At 40.5% G+C, this 18,892-nt stretch overlaps 3 protein-coding genes across 5 annotated transcripts in view; 1 reads left to right on the top strand and 2 right to left on the bottom strand.

Moving 5' to 3' along the window:
- Positions 1 to 3,930, top strand: part of apba2b (amyloid beta (A4) precursor protein-binding, family A, member 2b) — a 91,678-nt gene extending 87,748 nt beyond the window's left edge. For all 3 annotated transcript variants that reach the window (XM_049560088.1, XM_049560104.1, XM_049560096.1), the window contains one exon: positions 2,529 to 3,930. In XM_049560088.1, the coding sequence (XP_049416045.1) occupies positions 2,529 to 2,600 (72 nt within the window). In that variant the 3' untranslated portion in view covers positions 2,601 to 3,930. The remainder of the gene's footprint in view (positions 1 to 2,528) is intronic.
- Positions 3,931 to 6,003: 2,073 nt separating this feature from the next.
- On the bottom strand, positions 6,004 to 9,879 carry sord (sorbitol dehydrogenase). Its single transcript, XM_049561434.1, has 9 exons — positions 9,707 to 9,879; positions 9,552 to 9,585; positions 8,788 to 8,952; positions 8,397 to 8,556; positions 8,132 to 8,250; positions 7,612 to 7,677; positions 7,311 to 7,489; positions 6,666 to 6,787; positions 6,004 to 6,494 (listed from the first exon to the last, which is right to left on the bottom strand). Exons 1-9 carry the CDS (start codon positions 9,758 to 9,760, stop codon positions 6,329 to 6,331), a joined length of 1,065 nt encoding a protein of 354 aa, XP_049417391.1. The 5' UTR covers positions 9,761 to 9,879; the 3' UTR covers positions 6,004 to 6,328.
- Positions 9,880 to 11,401: 1,522 nt separating this feature from the next.
- terb2 (telomere repeat binding bouquet formation protein 2) lies at positions 11,402 to 17,098 on the bottom strand. The gene is made up of 7 exons (XM_049564992.1): positions 16,921 to 17,098; positions 12,797 to 12,878; positions 12,559 to 12,698; positions 12,180 to 12,241; positions 12,060 to 12,097; positions 11,891 to 11,970; positions 11,402 to 11,687 (listed from the first exon to the last, which is right to left on the bottom strand). Exons 1-7 carry the CDS (start codon positions 17,033 to 17,035, stop codon positions 11,575 to 11,577), a joined length of 630 nt encoding a protein of 209 aa, XP_049420949.1. The 5' UTR covers positions 17,036 to 17,098; the 3' UTR covers positions 11,402 to 11,574.
- Positions 17,099 to 18,892: the final 1,794 nt, after the last annotated feature.

Raw genomic sequence — 18,892 nt, forward strand, 5'->3', positions numbered from 1 at the left:
AATGATTGTCTACTTAAGGCCCTGACACAGCAAACTGACATCAAAGAACAAGTAGCGATGAAGACCGATTGTTGCGTCTCCTCACGTTACCTGTGTCCCAGTCAAAAAGTTGCACCTGAACACACTATATAGACTACAGCTAATGCCCTTCTAGCAGGTATGTTATGCGCCTGCCTGAAAGGAAATAACTCTCCACACCAGCAGGTGGCAGTAGTCTATTCGTCTGTATTTGAAACTGGAAGACCGACAGAGCAGATTCATGATGCTAGTTAGCCAGTTAGCACATTAACCTTTTCTGGTTAATGGCTCAAAAAACAATCTTACCTAATATATCTCACGGCTTCTTGACTGTAGCCGTTTGTTTGCTTTCCTCACTTCTGTTTCTCGTCTCGTTCGCTGAGATGAATTGCCAATCAGAGTGATTATATTCACCGACGGGATCCGACATTTCAGACGCTGATTCAACATGCTGAATCAGCCAGGGGAAAAAAAGCCAACAAGGGCCGATTAGTGCCAACAGTGTGAGACACACTGCCAAAACCAGGGCCTCAGACACTCACCGACAGCCCAACATTGACCAACAGCCGACTGTCGGCCCTGTTGAAAACGGTTGTTTACAGTCTTGTGTGGCTCTAGAGACACTTTATAGAGTAAAGGCTGCTGAGTTTGAAAGATGTTGGCATTTACCAGGCAATGAAAGTCAAACGGAAGATACAGCTCAGTGGCGTTATAGGAATTGTAGGATCCAGCATGTTAAGACCTGAAAAACCCGACTGTGTATAAAAGTTTCTGTTGTTGTGGAAGGTTGACTGGCTTCAACCGATTGAAGCTTTTGAATGGAAGTATTTGTCCGGTCATTTTCTGTGTTTGAGTCTGAGGCTGTGTTCAGAATAATTTACTACCCCCACTACTCACTGCACAGCGAACTCTGTGTGGAGGACTGTATAGTGTTTAAGACTGCAAAATCAAAATGTCTGCTGAGGTCATTCCTCTCACCCAGCTGCCATATAAATTTACCCTTTTTTTGCTGTCTGCCCGCTGCATGTTGGTCGATATATCTTGTTTGGTGGCCATCGATTTTACACTACTTTTTTTTTATGTTGCATTGTGGGATAATATAAGTCTGCCATATAGAAACCAGAACATCAACCAGGATTTACAAACATAGAAGAAGGCTCGAACCAAAAAAAGGACAAAGGCAGTGTTGCTTTTTGTAGCCTTTACTTTTGAACCACCATCTGGAGTCAGGACAGAAACCAATGGTTATCAGCCCGACTCTATTGATACCCTTACTGATTCCTGATCAGTTTTTGGTGTGGAAAAAAAAACGCCTACACAGGCTTTCAGCATCGACGCAATTGCTTTATTATGTTGATGAAATGAGAGAATATTTGTACAGCATTTGTTTTCATTTAGATTTTCTTAGTCAAAGATAAACTCTGCTAAGCCTGCCTGTGTGGTGCTAATGGTATTACAACGTAGGATATTTACCCTCGGTAATGAAAGTGCTGCTCGGATGGTGTCAAATAAATTGCATTTCTGGAATTTAAGCCCATGTGGTGTAGAAAGATGTTTCAGCACATCGCTGGTGTTTTCACCCTTTCTTGAAATGATCGTTTTACAGACATTGCAGCTGCACTGTTGTCCTCTTTCTTTGTGAAACGAAGCCACATTTTGGATTGTTTCTTCCTCTCCGCCATGACTCCTTCTGCTGCTGTAGCCCATCTGCCTCAAGGTTCAACTCTTTTTCAGACCATCTTCTGTAAACCCTAGAGATCGTTGTGCGTGATAATCCCAGTAGATGAGCAGTTTCTGAAATACTCAGACCAGCCCATCTGGCACCAACAACCATGCCATGTTCAAAGTCACTTAAATCACCTTTCTCCCCCATTCTGATGCTTGGTTTGAACTTCAGCAGGTCGTCTTGACCATGCCTACATGCCTAGATAAATTGAGTTGCTGCCATGTGATTGGCTGATTGGCTGATTAGCTATTTGCGTTAACGAGTTGAGCAGGTGTACCTAATAAGGTGGCCGGTGACACATGTCAAGACCTGGAAGAAGAAGCTGGAGTAACTAAAATCTTATCTACGGCATAGCACGTGACTTATAGGAGGATATAATCATTTTCATGAGACAATCAAGTGACAACACTGTATTGTGGACTATACAGTGACTGGCGAGCGACTTCAGACAGTGATAATGTTGAATTTTCTGAGGTTTAAAGTTACCTTTTGAAAATGTGTAGGGAAACCTCAACCAGAATAAACAATCAATCATCTACAGCATGAAATATCTATGAGTCTCATAGAAATACATGAAATGAACATGAGCTCTTTAACAACACATTATGTGGTGGTGTTAAAATTCACACAAAACACCAATACAAAGTCAGTGAGCGTCTTTTTGTGTCCACCACTGCGTAACACACTGTAGATATTGTGTCCATGTCATGAATTTGTCAGGCTGTGTTGAAACACTCTAAATGTTTGAACATTTAATCGAGATTGTTGTGTATTTTTTTGCCAGATTCACATGAAGACAATGCCGGCAGCCATGTTCAGACTTCTAACAGGACAGGAGACTCCTATGTACATATAAACGATGGCCAGGGACCGTTCCACAGGACAGGCCATCAGCTGTGATTGGTTATCGTACGGGGCAAACCAAGCTGACATCAGTGACGGGACAGAGGATCACTTCTCCCTGTCCTCTTTTTTTCTTCCTCTTTTCTTTGAGCTGATGACTTCAAGTCTTCATCATCTCTCCTTTGTCTGTGCTTAACATGCAATGGCCATTTTATTGACATGAGATGCTTTTTCCATCTGACCAGCTGAAGAGACAGCGCGTGTGTGCGTGTGTGTACGTGTGTGTGTGTGTGTGTGTGTTATTTATTTGTCCTGTCTGTGCTTTTCAGTGTCACATCAGTAAGAACATGTGGACGGACTTATCGAGTGAATGCGTCACAATTTATTTTTTTATATCCATGTAATGCAATATGATACTTCTACTATACTCCTTGTATAGTTTCATTTTCTTCTCTGTTTATTTATTTCTCATGTAAATACATATTTTGCTAATATTGCGAGTGAAGGCGGTTGAGGGGGAGGAGCCACAGCTGCATTGTAAATATTTATTGAATCTCGCTGTTGAATTGAAAGCGGTCCGCCATGATGGCAACGACACAAGTAAATGCCGGATGTTGTAGTAGTTGCCAGTGAAAAGGGGAATGAGTTAAGTGTTTGGGTTTAAATATGCTACGTTGATATGATGTACATGTAAATCAAACCAATGCTCGCAGCAGGGGTTTATGGGAGAAACGCCATATCCTTTTAATTTCCTTCATTTAACGGCAATACACGAGTTCAACCTCCGGAGTCTTTTCTAAATCTCATGTACAAACACTCACAAACATTTAAACAACAAGCAGCCGAGTAAAACTATTAACATGCATCAGTTATGCTTTTGATATCAAAGTCACGTGTATGAAAAATGAAGTTTTCTTTTGTGTGCTACTCTACTGTATGTTCATCTCTAGTGTTCCTGACTGAAACTCATGCCTACTATGAGTGGATTGTGAATGTAACTGTGTTGTGTGAGCTGTCCCATTGCCATAAGCAGTATTAGAATGTCTGTACATAAAGAGAAACGTGTCTAGTATTGTGCTCATGTTAAAACAAAAAGGAAACACACAGGTTTAGTCACTGCAAACATCTTCCCACCTGTATGTTGGCTTTCAGTCTCGAGAGGGAAAGAACAGAACTGTGAATCACACACACTGTGACAGAAACGAGCCTTACCGTCAGGTAACGCTTTTACAATGCATTGTAGTAAATTTTAACCATATGAACATTATCTGTGTGCATGCCTCGTATAGTAGTTTCATGTCATTGTGGAAAGATAATAAAATCTGAGCTAAACCTGGCTGGTTTTTGTTGGAGTGGAGCTAAGTGGAAACTGGTTTTAAAGAAGGTTGGATTTGTTGTATGAGCGTGGGGTCAGACTGGAAGTCTCTCTCTCTCTCTCTCTCTCTCTCCTGTTAAAAATTACCTTCATGATTAGTCTGTTTTGTATGGGAGCCCTGGTAAAAGAATACAAATAAGAATAGATGAAAAGTTAGACAAGAAAAGAAAAACAGTCACGGTAAAGCAAAATTTTGACTTATTGTCTTAAAATTGGTGTCACGGTGGTGCAGTGGTTAGCATCATCGCCTCACAGCAAGATGGTACCCGGTTCGAATCCAGGATTGGGGGTTGGAAACCTGGGGTGGGGGTCTGTCCCCCAAGGGCACCCTCCCCACCCCCCCACCCAACAACAGACATGCAGGTTAGGTTAACTGGTGACTCTAAATTGCTAGTAGATGTGAATGTGAACGTAGTTGATCAATTCGGCTCTGAAAGTCACCCAGTAACCCAAACAAACTAACCAATCAGAGGCAGTAACCAGTAACTCTTTGTGTTGCGTCAACTAAAATAACTGATTCTGTCAAAGGAGTTTTGTGACTGTGGACAAGAGCAGCAGCAAAATGTTTCTTTTAGCCTCTTAAAAAAAGAACCACCAGGCTTTGCTCAGCCTCCTGCCCCCGCGACCCGGCCTCAGATAACTGGATGAAAATGTATGGATGGACTTTACCTTGATGTCAAATAGCCCTTTTTGACGGGGAACTGAAGACATCATCTATGCTCTCTTGAAAGCCGCCAGACTCCTTTGAGAGAAACAGGAATTTTAACTCAGAGCACATGGAAGTTGCTGGTCTACCTCCTGCCACAGTCATGTAGTTTGCTATTGTGTGACTTTCAGGACCAAACTAACATGGTGTCCAAAGCAGTATAGTGGGTTTACATGTAGCAATGACATCATGGAGAAACCTACCTTAAGTCAAATGGAGAAATTGTTTATAGACAGGCTTGACAAAACAGCATTTGAGGATAAAACAAACATAGTTTGACCAAAATTTGAATTTTTGTCACGTGAATACATCAGGAACATTACTGGAAAACTACAGGATGATGTGAAAACTTAAATAAACTAAAAAATAATGGAGCATATCACATAATTTTGATTTACTGCCCACAAGTCAAACCTATGACAGTAAATTGCTTCATTCATATTTTTTTCCTTAGTAAAAGTTTTACTTTCAGTAAAACTGAGAATTCCATCTGATACTCGGTAAAGGAGTTACTGTCTCAATTTCACGCTTCATACCAAATATAATTAAAAGAAGCTGATTTTGAATATTTGGAATCAGAGGAGTTACCCACAGATGGAAAAAAAAGTAAATTCCAAAAGTGAGACAATTTCAGAGACAAAGTTACATATTTAACAGAAAGTGTTTTCACTTTGGTGAAGTTTCCAAAGTGCATTTCCAAGTGATCAATGTCTGTCGGTGCATCATTTCTTGTAAATACAGAACTCTACAGTATATTTACTTCTTTTCTAATAACTGCAAAACAGCACACCACAAAGAGCAGTATTTTCGATACCAGATACCATAATGCATGATAATTCTATGCAGGTTATGAATATGTTGTGCTCATGGTGGAAAAGTAGAGAAGTACATATAAAGGTGTCAGTAAGCACATTAGATTTTTGAGTGTTCTGTTACTGTCCAAATATTGTCCCACAATGTTCACAGCTGAAAAATAAATCAGTAAATTAATAATTGCAGTTGATAAGACTCCAGAAAAACCTTGGAGAACATACAAAGTTAAATCTTTGGAGGAGCACTCTATTTCTTTCTGTGAAGTTTAATTGGCACTAGCTTTTTGAAGACAGTTTGTAGTCTTGTAAGCATAAAATGATAAAGTATGTTGATTTCTTGTGTTATAATTGCAAAAAAAGTGTACTTTGAAGAATAATAATAGTTGCACAAAGACAGACACGGCTATACATCACAACTTTGAGTCTCTAGTTCCCCCTAATGCTGACAATCAGATGGTGCAGATTCTGTGAAAATAAAATATAATAAAGAAATACCCAACATTTTATATTAATTTTATTATTATAAGAATTTATTTTATTTTTTTATTACAGCAGCCGTGTGTAAAATGATCATAAATCTAATACAGAACAAATTATATACAATCATAAAACCCTTAAAATGTTCATTACAGTACAAAGTTGAGGAACTGTAAAATGTACTTGTACCGTTTTTAGTAACATTTCTAACCAGCAGGCGACACAGCAGTTAACTCACAGTGCTATTTATTATTAGTGCGTCTCTTTGAACCGGCTCTGTTATCTTTCTTAGGGTCAATGTCCAGTGTGTGTTTATGTCATGCTGAGTCACTCTCAGGCAGGTCGGCTTTGTTTCGCTGCAACGGGTCAGATCAGGCGTTCTGGTCGTTCTTGTCACACTTTAACATGACCTTTATCCCGATACCCTGACGCGTGGTCTCAAAGGCCTGGGCTGCCTGCTCCAGGGGGAAACGGTGGGTGACAAGGGGCTTCACGTTCACTTTACCCGACGCCAACATGGCTATGGCCATCGGCCAGCTGCAACACAGCGACACAAGCATCTTACCTTAGAGATCAATCTCTGCTGTCAGATGATTACTCAATGAGTCAAGCTTGATCTTATTATTACCCTAAAGTGGAAATGCCTCCAGCTTTGCTTTAAACATGTTCTTACAGAACAAAAAGGGCAACTGATGTCTATTTTCTTACGTGTTACAGTAACGGAAAATTCCTCTTATATCCACCTCTCTTTGGGCCGCGTTGACCAGAGGAACAGTTACCATCTCAGGGGCGACACCCACCAGTGCAACCACACCTCCTGGACGTGTTGCCTGACAGGAAAAAACAATTATAACTGATTATTTTACGAGTCTGTGAATACTGAGACTCTTTGGCATTCATTTTTCACAGTGTACTAGGTATAGCATAAATAACAAACAGTGGAGGAGAGAGTACTCAGCAAGTAAAAACAGCAATACCACACTGTAAAAATACTGCATGAGAAGTTAAAATCTTGGCTTCAAAATGTACTTGAAGTATCAAAACTGAAAGTGCCACTGTGAATGTGAATGAATCACACATGTATTGACATGTAGGTAGCATTTTAGTGTTGTAGCTGGTTAGGGTGGAGCTAATCTTAACTATTTTACACACTGCTGAGTTGTTTTATTGACAACAACGTGCATTAAAATCTTGCTCTGTCAAATAACAAGTAGCCAAAGCTGTCAGACAAACTGTAAAGCGCAAGTACCTCAAAATTGTAAATTCAGTACCTGAGCGATTGTACTGTTGTCTATAGTTGTTCCGAGTTACTTCATAGTTCTGAATACAACTTTAAACAGAGTGGTCACATACATAGATGGCGGTTTGAATGCAGCTCTCCACACCGGTGCATTCAAGAGTAATGTGAGGCTGAGCGCCCAGCTTGTCCTGCACGGCCTTAGCCAGCTGCAGAGGTTTGTCTCCTCTCGTCACCGTCACCTCGAAGTCTGCACCCAGCTCTTTGGCCATTTTCAGACGCTCCGGGAACAGATCTGAACACAGCAAAGGTGGATAAGAGACGAAAAGAAAAGACTGAACAGAAGATGAAACCAGAATCTGCTGTTGGTGTGTCACTTCAGTTGAGACAGATGTTTATAAACTGTGTGTACACTACCGGTGATGATGACCTGTGAGGCCCCCATCGTCTTGGCCACGAGCAAACAGACCAACCCGATGGGTCCTGCGGAAAGAGAAGAAATAATCAAGATGCCTATTGTAGAGACTGCAGATTGCGAACAGCTGAAACTTCTCCCATGTGCCAAGCATGAACTCCAGGTAAGGAATCCTTAAGTGTTCATTGTTCAGAGGACACAATTTCACCTGGTAATGCTTAACACAGGTGTCTCACACGTGCATTAGCTTGTTTTTGCAACACAGAGGATTAGTTAAATATTAAGTCTCTTACAAGATGTGCTATGGTTCAGTAGTTTTTTCACTCACTTAAGTTTTGTTGAGTCAGGATGATTCTCACACCCACTGATGTATTTTAGATTCCTCACTTGCAGGGGCACGTTAAACAAATACTGCGCAATAACCGCCTTCTCGATAAGTCTGCAGCTTGTTCTGAGACGCAGCCTGCAGAACTTTGCTTTGACTTGTTTTATTGCATGAACTTAGAGGTGCTTAATTTATACCTGCACCACAGATGAGAACGGTGCTGCCGAGGGTTACACCGGCTCTGCGACAGGCGTGGATCCCCACGGACAGAGGTTCAATTAGAGCTCCCTCCTCAAATGTCACATTATCAGGCAACCTGGACAGTTAGAGACAGACACAGACAGAGAAAAGAAGAAGAAAGGAAAGGATACACGCAAAGGTTGAGCAAGAGAGTCAGTCAAGTCATGCAATTGTGAGGTAACCTCTGATGCAAAGGCATGCAATTCTAAAAAAAAATGTTACTTGTAACAGAAGTTGGCACTGTGCTTGTAGTATCGGCACAAATTTCCATCGTCGGGTGGTGTGGCACAGAAGAAGATGGTAGGAGACAAGTTGTATTTTCCGTTTTTGAAGAATTCGTCCATTTCACGGGGCACGCCAGGCTCAATTGCAACTCTGTCACCTAGAAAATACAAGGCGAAGTTTATAGCAAGGACTAAAAATTAACCATCACACTACAATGAATGCATAATGTTAAATGCATTTATGCAGGAACAGTTTGTAAAATAACCAAAGTTACAAGTAGCTAATATAACCTTTTTGTTTGAAAGCCATCTCTTTTTACGCACAGCTTTATTTTCCAGCTCTGACACACACACACACACACACACACACACACACACACACCACTCACCCACTTTCAGGTGCTTGACTGCCGATCCGACCTCTACCACTCGCCCTGACGCCTCGTGTCCCAACACCATGGGTTCCTTGACCACAAAGTCTCCACATCGGCCACTCTGCCAGTAGTGAACATCTGATCCACAGATTCCAACAGAGTGCATCTGCAGCAAGACATCTGGGTGCAGAACATGACACATATCATAGGGACAGTCAAGTACCGACTTATAGGAGCGTATACACTTTGCCACCTTATCACTGAAAGACACTACAGACAAGCCTGACTGGAGACCTTGAAATCATTGCCTGCATCTTAACTTGTTTGATTTGTTTAGCAACTCAAATAGAAAAGAATAAAGTGAAAGAAAATAAAAATCTCTGGGCAAACTACAAACTGGTGCAAACATCTGTGCCTTGTTGGTTGACTTGCAAGTTACAGTTTTGCAGAAATAATAATAATAAAAAAAAACAAAGCCAAGATGTAGCCTACTTCTGACTAAAAAACAGTAAATCCATGTCCAATTTCTCTGCAGTTCAGTTTAAATTATATTTTACAGGAAGATACATGGAGCTGAAGCAGAGCAGCCAGGCAGCTGTTGTGCATTTTAACATGCAGCAGTATTGAAACTAAAACTTAATATTTTTTGATTGATGCATCAAGTTTAATAAATACATTTGAATTACTTGATGAAGTGATCTATAAAATGTAAACTGCAGCACAAAAGTATATTTTCTTTAAAACATTAAAAAAAGCTTCACCGGTTGAATAAATCATACCATTAGGTCCTGGCTCCGGTACGGGGCGATGTTCCTGTGAGAAATAGACAAAATGCAAAATAATATTTACTTTTATCTTCATGCAATAAAAGTTGCAGTGTGATTTTAAGCACCTGTCACACGCAAACAGCCCATGCATGAGGTCGGTGTCTTACCAGCCGGAGGTCTCCCTGCGCGTGCAGCACCACGGACAGATTTTCCTCCGCCATGACAGACGCAACACTGAGCTGACAGCAGGGTGAAAATAAACCGGACAGATGAACTGAGTCCAAAGGAAGACTTCTGAGGGATAAAGTGCAGAGAACAGGCCAGCAGCAGGCTGCTCCTTCCTGATAGCGGGGCGGTACCACAACAAAGCACGTGATTGGCCAAAGCCCGGCGGAACAGTCCACTTGGTAGGGGTGTCCGCCCTATGTCTATGGTGTCCGCTACCACGCAAAGAAATTAAACTCTATTCACTAACATTACTAAAACTTTTACTATGGCTCTAAATAACTTGACACATTTTCACATTACGTTGATATTAATTTTAAGTTACTATTGAGCCGTTATCTTCGTTATGCCGTGATCTCATTAGCGTCAAAACCCCTTAACATCCGTCATACTACACTCAGTCCAACACGACTGTTCAAACCATGGTTCAAACATGTTCTATTGAATAAACTGCATTATGATAAGTAATGTGATTAAATAAACTCTTTATCAAGGTTCTTAAGATATGGCAATATATTTATGTCATTTTAAAGATGTCCCTCTTGGTGGCATCTACACTGCAGAAAAAAACTTTGCTAACATCTTTGCATAAAAACAAAGGGAAATTTACTATGTTGATCTGTTCTGCACCACATCTATTGCTCATCTGTCCGTCCTGGAGGAGAGATCCCTCCTCAGTTGCTCTTCCTGAGGTTTCTGACATTTGTTTGCGTGTTAAAGGGTTTTTGGGGAGTTTTTCCTTATCTGCTGTGAGGGTACAAGGACAGAGGGATGTCACATGCTGTTAAGCCCTGTGAGGCAAATTGTGATTTGTGATGTTGGGCTTTATAAATAAAATTGAATTGAATTTACTACAAGACCAGTGTGTTTCAGCTTGTCAAAAGAAAATAAAAAGCCTCCATCAGACCATGATGAAGGTCACAAGCTGAAATGCATTGGTCTTGCAATAAAATTGTTCTAAATACTACAAGTGTTGCTGGAGTCTCTGTGCCTTTTTATTTATCTCCCGTGGGAGTAGGCGAAGATGCTCCAGAGGCCCTCACCCTGCTTCTACATGTCTCTTGTTACAGTAGCCATCATTCTGTGATCTGTGGTTTTGAGACTGGAAATCAACAAGAGATAATCAGCCGTTTCCACCTGGATACACTTCATTAGTCCTGAACAAAATGCAAAGACTGTAGGTTGATGTTTCCTGCATGTTTGTGTAATTGCAATTAACACTACACGACTGCCAGCTGTTGAGTTGAACCTAGTCTGTTAATACACAGCGTGAAGGATGGGAAGACGACTTGGATAGAGCAGAACACCTTGTGCTGTTCTTCTTACACTAAGGAAAGTACGATTCAGTAAAGTATGACTGCAGACTAAATTAAAGCATGTTGGTGCACGTTTAAATCCTTTGATACCTCTATGGGAGTGAGTCTATCCTCAATATGCTGTCATACCAGAAACTGAACAGAAACTCATACACTGTAACACACATTAGAACAAATTACGTAATTACAACTGTGGACTCTTTGTACTGTTTGCTTTTCTCAGAGAAGTTTCATTTCATTGGGCAGTGAAAAAATGAGGGATAATGAAATAATGTAGACAAATTACAAAATGAGATCAGCATTAGTCGTGTTACACTGATTTATTTCATATGAGTGTATAGATCTACTCTGCATGCACAAGTGCAGATAGGCAATGCAAACGTAATACACAAATATAATAACTAATTTAACAGTAAATTATCTGCAGTTTGCAACTGTGAATAGCACAGCTGCTACTTGTTCTTTAAAAGGCTTTTCTCTCATTGAATGCTTGCTCATGTGTGCGTCACATTGCAGTGGGCTTCACAGTTGGAGCATCGGAAACATCTGGGATGGAAATCACACAGATCGCCTGTATATTTCTGCAGGTTGTCCATGCTGACGTACCCTTTAGTGATAAGTGAACAGGACAGAAAAAGGTGTCACGTTAACATACTCAACAACACAGAAACTTCTGCCAACAGAGTGTCTCATAATCTAAATAAGGATTCCACCAGACTTTCATTACAGATCAATAATATCTATAGTTATCTTATTAGAAAAGTGCAGTTATTTTCTCCCAGAACACACTGTCAATAATAAATGTTTCACCTGTGAGCGTGTTACTAGCTGGATGATGGACACATAGAGCAGCTTCACTCTCTGATGAGTTTGTGTCAGATGATTCAGAGCTGCCCAAAAGAGTAACAGGGACTTAATTAGTTTACTGGACAGTTTACCATTTAATGAGTTTCAAATCTACAGTAAAAATTTGACATACTGGCTTCTGCTGACCTCACTGCACTCCTCTTGGAAACCCTGTATAACAAAAGGCATCCCAACTGAATGATTTTCATGATCAGCCCTGATGTAAATTTTAATGACTTATATACGTATATACCTGTGCCTCTGACTGCTCATTCTCACACTCCCAAATCAGCCTCCCAATAACACGTCTCACCTCTTAAACGATAAAAAGAGAAACAAGTGCGAGTTATAATTTATAAAATTGGGTTGCAATCATTCAAGTGGTTCCTACTGTTTCTGACTCAAGTATTGACTATTTCCAACCTTCATTACAAGCTGATTATGTCTGAGATGCAAGAGGTTCTACCAAAGAGGGACTGGTCCCTTTGAATAGTTTTCAGAGGCATGAAGAGGTAAAACAAATCCAGTATTTAACAGTAAAAAAGCAATGTAAAGAAAAAATGTTCCTTGTTCCCTATCGGGAAGCACTGATTTAGTATGGTTTACATGTTGATAGACACTTTAGTCCTCACCATCCTGTACTGAGGCTGGAGGCAGCACATAATGACCAATCCACATAGACTTCACACTCTGCCGCTTCTCACAGGCAGACAGGAATGAGCTGTGAAAAACTGTCACCTTGTCCCAAAGATAGTCCTTGCTCTCAAATATCCTGAATAACAGAAACAAAATTCTAGCTTGCAGGGGATTGTAGGAAAAGGATCTAATGGACAATAAATGTGCAGATTTCCAGTTCTTCATCATGCTCACCTAAGAGTATCAGGACATGTAGCATCCTCACTGAAAAGGTAATCAGCTGTTTTCCAACCAACAATGGTCCCACCCTCCGATACTACAAGATAAATATGTTATACCGAAAAGACAGCTCAATCTACCAAAGCAATGTAGGGTTGCCTGCAAATACCAACTGTGTTTGTTACCAATTCATGTGTAGATTATTTTCTTAATTAATCATTTGGTCTACAAAACCACAGATAACAGTGAGACAAGCCTGTCAGAATATCCTGGAGCATAAAGTGACATCATCACATGTATTGTTTTGTCCAACAAACCCTAAAATATTAGTATAGTATATTATAACGTTCAACTAAGGAAAGCAGCAGATCCTCATGTTCCGACACTTTTGGCATTTTTGCTTGAAAAATGACTCAAACGACTAAGTGAGCAGTGTGTAAAATTTAGGGGATTTAGTGTCATGTAGCAGTGAGGACCGAAGATTTCCACCTGCTCAAATGGGAACTGCCCATTAGTTCGACAGCCCATTGGTTCGACATCCCATTGTTCCGACCATATTAAACTCATTGTCTGTTCCGAAATCATCATGATGCCCTGTGATTAAGGTCTGGTTAGGTTTAGACACAAAAACCACTTGGTTAGGGTTAGAAAAAGATCATGGTGTGGGTTAAAGGACCAGTGTGTAAAATGGTTTGAAAACAGTGACATCAGTGGTCAAATTCTAGATTGCAGGGCTCACTCGCTCACCCCTCCCGTTGGGTAAATGACGGTGGCCTCGTAGGGACAAAAAGCCTTGCGCACGAGATTTTCAGGAGTAGGTCTATCTAGCGACGAGGTGAATGTTTATTTAGAAATCTAAGCTATGTTACGATATTGTAATGAATCTCTCATGAGCAGGAGACCAGAGTAGCGTTCGGGAAAAAGGCCAGTTTATTTGAGCACTCCAGAAACTCTGGTAACACTCCAGGGGGTAAAAGACTCCGTCCCAAACTCTGACTCTTCTAGCGTAACAGACACACTTCATAACTTTACACACATACTCGTTTACCATACTGAGTGGGGACCCCCTCCCCTCTCTGCTCCGCCAATCTCCAGCCCGCACACTGACTGACAGCGTAGCCTGTAAACAGAGCTCAGCTGTTTATTTAGCCTAGCAATATCTCCGGACTATAGTAGCTGCAATGGACGACTTTGAACGCGATTTTGAAGAGTTTCTTGTAGCGGACACAGACCCAGAGCCATACCTGTTTGAGCCGGAGCATACAGATGAGGAACTCCATGTGTTTGATGCTGAGCGGGCGAGAAGAGAGGCTGAATGCACGGAATGGGATTCGGTGCTACTGCTACCATCGTTGGGGAGATATATCATCAGGAGGAAAAGCGCCGCAGAGAGTGCATCACAAGGAGTGAAGTTGTATCTTCTTTTGCTTGCAGATGGCGGTTCGGGTTCATTCTCTCCTGTTGCGTGGTAAGTGTGGTCCATTCGCAAACTTTATAACTAAAAAAATTTTTCACTACTCTCTATCGATGAACTACTAACACTCTCTGCTGTTTCCTCCTCGTTCTTCCTTCCACTGTCTTCGTTGGTTCATTTATACATGCGAAACGCGTTCTCTGGCTGGCTGGATTGTCCGCTCGGGCTACCTTACATACATGGTGGCGCAAGATGGCGACCTCTCTAAAGCAAGGCCCTTGCTATATATATATATATATATATATATATATATATATATATATATATATATATGTATAAAAGCATAATTATAAGGCTACAAAAACTAAACAAATTTTATTTTATAGCGATTATACACTTGTATAAACATATTAATGGGTAGAATATTCTTTCAGATTCAGATTCAGATTGACAATAAACCATGCCAAATATTACACACTGGCCCTTTAAAATGAAAAAGAAAGTGACAAACACATAAGCCGTGAGCCTGCTCCGCCTCAAGCCGGTCGCGGCGAACCATACGCCCGCCGCGAGCTGTTCAGCACCGCGGACAGTCGGACTAATGGGATGTCGAACCAATGACATGGACCCCAAACATCTCCTGTTAGATTTCCTTTAGTATTCATTGTTGAGGGGGTTATTACGGGGACCCAAATTATCCACAGAGGTCTCTTTTCTGCAAAACACGTGTACCCAGTGAATAAAGCCGCTTCACATTACAAGAGGGCACATCTTAAATCTGAAAAATAGTAGTGTTCCCTGATTCAGTCATTCTGTGTTCATTGCATGTATGGCATAAAGAATAAAGGACTTCCTATATATGTTCCGACTGGCTTTAGGGACCCTAAGTCGACGGCCAGACGGGAGCAGCTCAAACTGTGAGTGTAATGAATGTGAGGCATTGGCAATCATCTGTTTAGCCTTCCCGCGTACAGAATTGTCAAATATGTTGCTGAGTTGTTTCTTTGACTTGCCAATCACCTTCCCTGTAATGCTGACAATCTTAGAGAGCTTGTTTTTGCTTCTTGCACTCAGGTTGTCGTACCGTGCTGCAATGTTAAATGATAAAATGCTTTTAAGCATTTAAAGCAGTGTCCCTTTAAAAAAAAAAAAATCAGTGTTTTTCCAATGCTGCTGGTCATGGAGGGGCCGCTAAGTATGGTGGTTGACGCTAAAATGTGAATGGTCCTATGTTGAGCTAGTGTTTAGTTTGTCCATTTTGGGATACTGTAGAAATATGGCAATGCATCATGGCAAACTCACTAGATCAAAGACGGTGGATAAAACAAGACGGTCCACTGCGAGTCAGTTTCCTGTATCAGTGTCACGTGGGGTTCGTGACCACCGCCCCTTTAGGAGACTAACAGCAGGTCCTGAGTCCATTGACTTCAGTGGGAGAAATGAACGTGATTACAGATTATGGCCGATTCTTTCGCCCCATAGTCACGGAAGCAAATATTGGACCCATTTATCACAAACCACATATCTTCAGAACATTCTGACCCCAAAATGGCAAATTTCAGACGGACAAATCAGGAGAAAATTTACTTTGTTCAAGACCTGTCTCTGTCTCAACAAAACACTCTTGCGAGATCTGGCAACAGATATCTCCTCTCTGGTGCTGAAATCAGTGCAGTTTCACCAAAGATACTGGATTAGAAAAATATTTTTTCCAGCGGATATCTTAGTTACAACATCATTGAGCTAGCAAAGCAGTTTTGTGTTGCTATGTGTGGTATTTATTCAGTTTTGGGAAATCACGATGTCTAGAAAGCATCAGTGGCTGCAGCTGACAGGGACAGTTAGCAAAGCTAACATCAGGACGTCATCTGTTAAAAGCCTCCGGATAACTACTCCAGTTAGCTCAATCATGTTGTAACTAAGACATCCACTGGAAAAAAAAAATTTTCACAGACCGTTTATTTATTTAGCTTACGGCCAGTATGGGTACACACATGTTGACAGAAGCAAGGTTGGGGATACTTGTCTTTGATTGGTGGTTCTCCATCGTCCTTGATTGGGGTACGGGGGACAACACCCACTTAGGAGACCGGAAATGTATACTGTTTCATACACTGGGAGTATATTGTAGGTGGACCATCTTGTAGTAATCCAGTATCTTTGACTAGATGAGGACCTGCTCTCTATGTAAATATAAATGTCTCATTCTAAGGTAAAGAAAACAAGACGATTCTTATTGTCAGGTGATTATACACTAAAGATAGATTATACTCCATTCTGCCAGTATATTCCCCCAAATCCTACACACTGGGTCTTTGAATACATAACAAAACAACTGCAGATTACATTTTGACCAATTGAAAAATATGTTAATTGACTAGTTGCAGCTCTAATACACAGTGATTTGAAATGTCAGTGTAGGTCTAACTTAAAGTATAGCTACAGATCCCTTAACTAGGCTATATGTGTAATGTTTATGTTAATGTTGTAACTACTTCCCTCCTTTCAAAGGTGTTTAATTATGCCTAGAGGCAAATGTTAACATTATGACTGTAGCAACATTTCTCTAAGATTGTGTCATTAACTTTTTTCATGACTTACGTTACTGACTAGCCAAAGTTAAATAAATATGGTTAGCATTATTTAGCAGGTGGCTAATTTGACTAGTAGGTTAACATTAGCTTAAATTAACGCATAAACATTGACATGATAATGACTTACTTACTCCAAAAGTCGTGGCATGTGTGTGGCACACTGCTTGAAAACCAGGCAGACTTATTCCTGAACATAGTTACAGTCCACGCTTGTGAAAAGCTGCTAGCTTTTAAGCTATTAGCCATGCTATTAGCTCTCTTGCTAGCTTTCTATGGTTATGTTTTTCTGTTTTCTGATTTGGCGCTCAAACGGCTCTGCTGCGTTTAAGTGCTCTCAAAAAATGTCGGAAATATTTTTGACGGGCCGCCATGTTGGAAAAAGAACTGAGCACCACCTGTTGATCAAACAGTTGTAAATATCGAAGTATTTCACTTCCGGCGTTTCTTTGGGATAATTTCTCCGACACGAGCAAGGTAAGGAGTTTATCACTATAACTTCTCTCTGGTAGGCATGTGGTGCTAGAATAAATACTGCGCTTGACTTGCTGAAATCTAATGTTTTAGCTAGCAACAAGCATTTTATCTATCTATCTAGATAGATAGATAGATAGATAGATACTTTATTTGTCCCGAGGGCACCCATTTACACAACACATACAAAAACACAGATACACACAGGGATAGAGCATTTAAGTGTGAGAATAAAAACACACAGCAGTGAAATGATAGTCTAGTCCCAGGACTACTACAGAGCAGAGAGTTGTTATTACAATAGATAACTGTTATATGCTTATAATGGTAGTGCACATTTAGGTGGTTGACAGTGCAGGTATTGCAGTGTAAGGTGATGAAACTAAAGTGTAAGAGCAGTGCAGGAGTAATAAATACTTTGCTATAGATAATATGCATACATTTTTTTTGTAGAAGGTGCTTTAAAGCCAGAACTGTGTTACACAAGGAATAAGGAATGCTGGAAAATATAAAATGCACAGAAGGTTAAATATGACATGCTAAGAGAGAGTGAATATCTATATAAATACAAATGCAAAGAGGGTGTAAATATCCAAAAGAGAATGAAGTGAAGAAGTGCAGCTAAAATATCCAAGATACAGCTGCTGCAGTCTTGCTCTGGTGACGTCATTCGGAACCAGCAGTGATCTCTGTGGTATCAAATTCCCCACCCATACACCTGTCCGACCAATCGCGAGCAGCACCACTGAAAGCAAGCCCATTGATTGAGCCATGTGGCTCACACAGTTGTCAATCAAATTGTATAATCTCTTTATATTTAAAAGTTGTTATATGTTGTTATATGTTATATTTATAACATTAAATAACTAATTAAAACCAAGCTTATCAGAAAAATGAACAAAATTTATCCGATGTATACTATGAGTTTTTCATTTGGCCCATGTCCCATCCACTAACATAGAGAGGACGGGCCTCCTGTACTGCAGCCAGCCACTAGGGGGAGATTAAGACGTTTTGGCTTCACTTTTGGGGAGCTGTCATGTCTTCCATCTTTATTGCAGTCTATGGGATATACTGACAGTTTCAGAAAATATGACAAAAAGCTACTTTTATTACCAATGACAGATTATAGTCAAATTGGGTCACGAATTGTGGTATGTATCCTGCTTAACTCTTTTATTTACACCACATATAATGCTATCAGTAAAAAAATATTCAGTGTTCAATATGTCTCTGCAACATGACCTTCTCAGACATGTCCCCCATGGATGGATGGATGGATGGAGAGGGGCAAAGAGGATCCAACTGATGGCAAACAGCAGAGGATTGTGAGTGGACCTGCTGCTGAAATGTCACACACAGATGTCTCTGAATGAACTGGGTGTCCAAAAGCCAAGGTATTTATTATCTGATGTAAGGTGTGTTTTCCTCTGAAAGGTCACACAGTTAAATCCAGAGAGAAAGATTAGCCAGAGCCTCTTTAAGATTGTCCTTCTCTGTCCTTCCCTGCCACCTGTTGACATGAGACATGTAACCTATAACTGACATACACCTGAAGTAGTGATAACTTTAAAAGCCGTTAGATGTTTATCAGTGTGTTTTGTAAAATTTACATTATGTCTGATGTTTCTA

This window comes from Epinephelus fuscoguttatus, linkage group LG2 (genome assembly GCF_011397635.1).
Source record: "Epinephelus fuscoguttatus linkage group LG2, E.fuscoguttatus.final_Chr_v1".
NCBI lineage: Eukaryota > Metazoa > Chordata > Actinopteri > Perciformes > Serranidae > Epinephelus > Epinephelus fuscoguttatus.